Source organism: Magallana gigas, chromosome 8 (genome assembly GCF_963853765.1).
Source record: "Magallana gigas chromosome 8, xbMagGiga1.1, whole genome shotgun sequence".
Lineage (NCBI taxonomy): Eukaryota > Metazoa > Mollusca > Bivalvia > Ostreida > Ostreidae > Magallana > Magallana gigas.
In genome coordinates, this window is record NC_088860.1 from 23,332,109 (window position 1) to 23,335,453 (window position 3,345).

Consider the following 3,345-nt stretch of genomic DNA (forward strand, 5'->3'; position numbering starts at 1 on the left):
AAATCAATCGAAAAAAAAAAATAACCACTCATTTCCCCATGCTTGCTTTCTAACACACGCTGCTGTGGCCGATAATGAATCTTATTGTTTTCCTTGCTCTTCAATATGTGCGTGCCCATTCATTTTTTTCCTTTTCAAACTTTGAATCCAGACATAATTCAGAGTTCTCGGATCAAACTTAAGATATGAAATTGCGGGTGGGTTTTTTTCACTTTCTATTCATCATGAGGCATAAACATTATTTAGTGTAAATAATTTTAATACTGATTTCTATCATTTATTGGCGTTATTGTTCATTTGTTACTTTTTATTCAATATAAGTTATTATTATTATAATTATCATAATTCATATCATAACTTTATGATATTTTTGATTTTCTTTGTTGAGAATGGGGACAAGAATTTAAAATTCCGTTGTCAAACCATCAACGAAATTAAAATACGAGATTCACTATTTTTGTTGGTATTCCTCTTTTTGCAAAGATTTTTATACTAGACTTTGAAACACATTTCTTCTTACTTTATTATATAGATAACATTATCAGAAATTTCTCAGCAAAGTGAATGGTGTATTCTGTTGACCTCTTTGCACCGGCCTTCTACTGCCATGAACTCCAAGCTCTTCTTCGTCGTTTTGTATTTTGATATTCTTGAAAGTTTCAATGGCCTTTTAAATCAAAACAAATTAGTGTTATTCATAATTATAAACTATATAAAAGAGAACAATGTTATATGTAAGTTAATAAATTGTAAGATAATTACATTTACTGAGACGGCGATAGGACACTTCATGACAATCCACGTGACTGATTCAGAACAAGAGGGCGTGGTTAAGGATCCTTCATATGTGTAGAAGCTTTCTTGGTCAGCGGGTAATAAATCCTTTAGGGCTAAATCAGCGAAAAAGGGTTCATCTTCTGAAAATATGCAGAACCGAAATATAATTAATATTACAGGCACGTAGCATCGTCTTACTCCCAAAAAAGTGGGGGGGGGGCAAATCCATGATAATTCAATTTTAAATATGTAAATTGAAGAAAAATGGTTGCTGCGAGAAAAAATGGGTGGGTGGCAGCCCACCACCCCCTTCCGATGCTACGTGCCTTTATTACTGTGAAAAACGAACATAACGCACGCATACAGTCATACAGATAGAGAAATGAGGAAGGGTATCTACCAGAATAGTCCTCTGTCTTTTTGAAAGCTTTTTTTAAAACTCTGCTAAGCTCTGCTTGATTAGTTTTCTGACAATCAGGAAACTGTGAATTCCATACTCCACCGGGAGCCTGCCCAAATACAGTTAAGAGAATTGTGTTGTATAAACATGTAATAATAATTGATTTGATTTGAACATATTTAATTATGTTGGTATATTACATAACATTGAATTAGGCAACAGGCAATGCCCGTAAAAGCCTTCTTCATAGATAATAATGTAATCATAATTAGAGAATCCATATGGTGACAAAATTTTGCCTTCACTAGAAGTTAACCTTTAATTATCCACAAACAGTTAAAGCACAAACGGTTAAAATGTGGTTATTTAAAATTTGTCTTTATAAAATGTGTTGTGGTTATGGATATTCACGTAGATTGTTTAAAGTTCGAGAGAAATTGAAACACATTGTCTGCAAGGTTTGATTTTCATAGAGCTAATAAAAAATAGAAATAGATCTCAATATAAATACAACGATGTGTGTACGATTGAAAAACTTAAATAACTCTATTACCTGCGTCAAAACCCCTATGACAACCAGTCCATCCGATTGCGTACTAGCGGTGTTGACATCCGGGTATTTTGTGTTGTAAAATACCAGGTGAAGCTAAGAAACGTCAATGAAACTAAAGTTGAATTAAACTTAAATAACTTTGTCATACTGAATTAAACGTTCAAAAATGAAAAAGTGAAAACCATACCTCTAACGGTGTAAATTCATCGTCAAACGAGTGCTCTGATCCCATCATGCTGTTGTATCTTCCGGTGTGGAAGTGAAATCCATCTAGTTTGAAGGAGCTACCAGTTAGACCAAACTGGTTTACATTAGAGAGAATAATGTTTGCATTCTCTATTTTAAAAGTTGTTGCGAATCCTGGAAAAAATATACAATGCTGTTTTACCGTTTTTTTGTTAACAAATAAAAAAAAAACTTGTACAGAACATATGACGTCATTCCGATATTCTTTTATGTTTTTGATGATATATAGGGTAGCATTATCGCTGTCTAATGATTTCATAATATCTTAAATTTTTTAACTGATTTATATAATTTGATTTATATATTTGATCCAACACAATAATATTATTTTGGATTACCTTTGCTAAATGTTGAGACCTGGAAAGCTTGCTGAACACCAATATTGAACGTAAATGATCCAATATTGGAAAAGGTGGCGTCAGCTCGCCTGATGTTGACTGGGGACTGTCGGTTACCACCACATTGTGACCAGCATGGAGTTATATCCGACCAGTTCACTGGACCTTTTCATAAAACACAAATATTTGCTACTCAACAGGGTGTGAATTTACTAGTAATTTGTTCTTCTTAAATAAAAACAAAAAGTGTTCGCATTGTCTCAGATGAAAATGTTCTTGTAACAGATTTATTTTTTAGACGTTACATCAACCCGACCAACAAACTACTTTACGTTGACCTTTATCCCTATGGTACATAAAGACTTCTCTTTTTATCCTTTGTATTTTTGACATTTTTACCCATTAATAAAACTACATTTTTAAAATGTGATTACAAATTACATCTACTTCTTTCATATTAATGAATTTCGTGCACAAAGTCCTTGTATTAATCAGCATCATCGTTTTTCAGTGAAATATACCGGTATTTAAAATTTGATCTGTATTGTTACTAAAAGAATAATATTAAAAGGGAAACTTTCTTGTTTAGGAAACCGCAAATTTTCAAGAAATGAATATTGAGACTAATAAAATACGGCATAATGTTAAAGATTGAATACCAGCGAATAGAAATGAAAATACGAATATGTAAATTTTGATTTCAAAACAAGAATGTCCAGTCCATTTTAACAAAGAAATACATCACTTGATTTCAAAATAGAGAAAATATTCTAGGTTTTTATTTCTTGAACACAATAAGATTTATGCATGGCATAATGCAAATCTAGTTAAATGTATTCAATTCAAATTAAACGATTCAAATAAAATAGCTTAATCTCTCATATTTTCTACGTACCAAGACAACTTTCACGATCGTAGTTGTATTTCGCCTTACTGCAATCAGGCTCATTGCATACACTGGAGGAAGCTTCAGCGCAATGGCTTCTTAAAATCACGAGAAGGAAAAAACAAACCTCAAATTCTTTGTTCAT

General features: G+C 32.2%; 1 protein-coding gene across 1 annotated transcript; it reads right to left on the reverse strand.

Annotated features, from left to right (window-relative positions):
- Positions 1-541: 541 nt before the first annotated feature.
- On the reverse strand, positions 542-3,345 carry LOC117690307 (nacrein-like protein). The gene is made up of 7 exons (XM_066069063.1): positions 3,210-3,345; positions 2,315-2,479; positions 1,918-2,090; positions 1,731-1,823; positions 1,178-1,286; positions 769-917; positions 542-667 (listed from the first exon to the last, which is right to left on the reverse strand). Exons 1-7 carry the CDS (start codon positions 3,343-3,345, stop codon positions 542-544), a joined length of 951 nt encoding a protein of 316 aa, XP_065925135.1.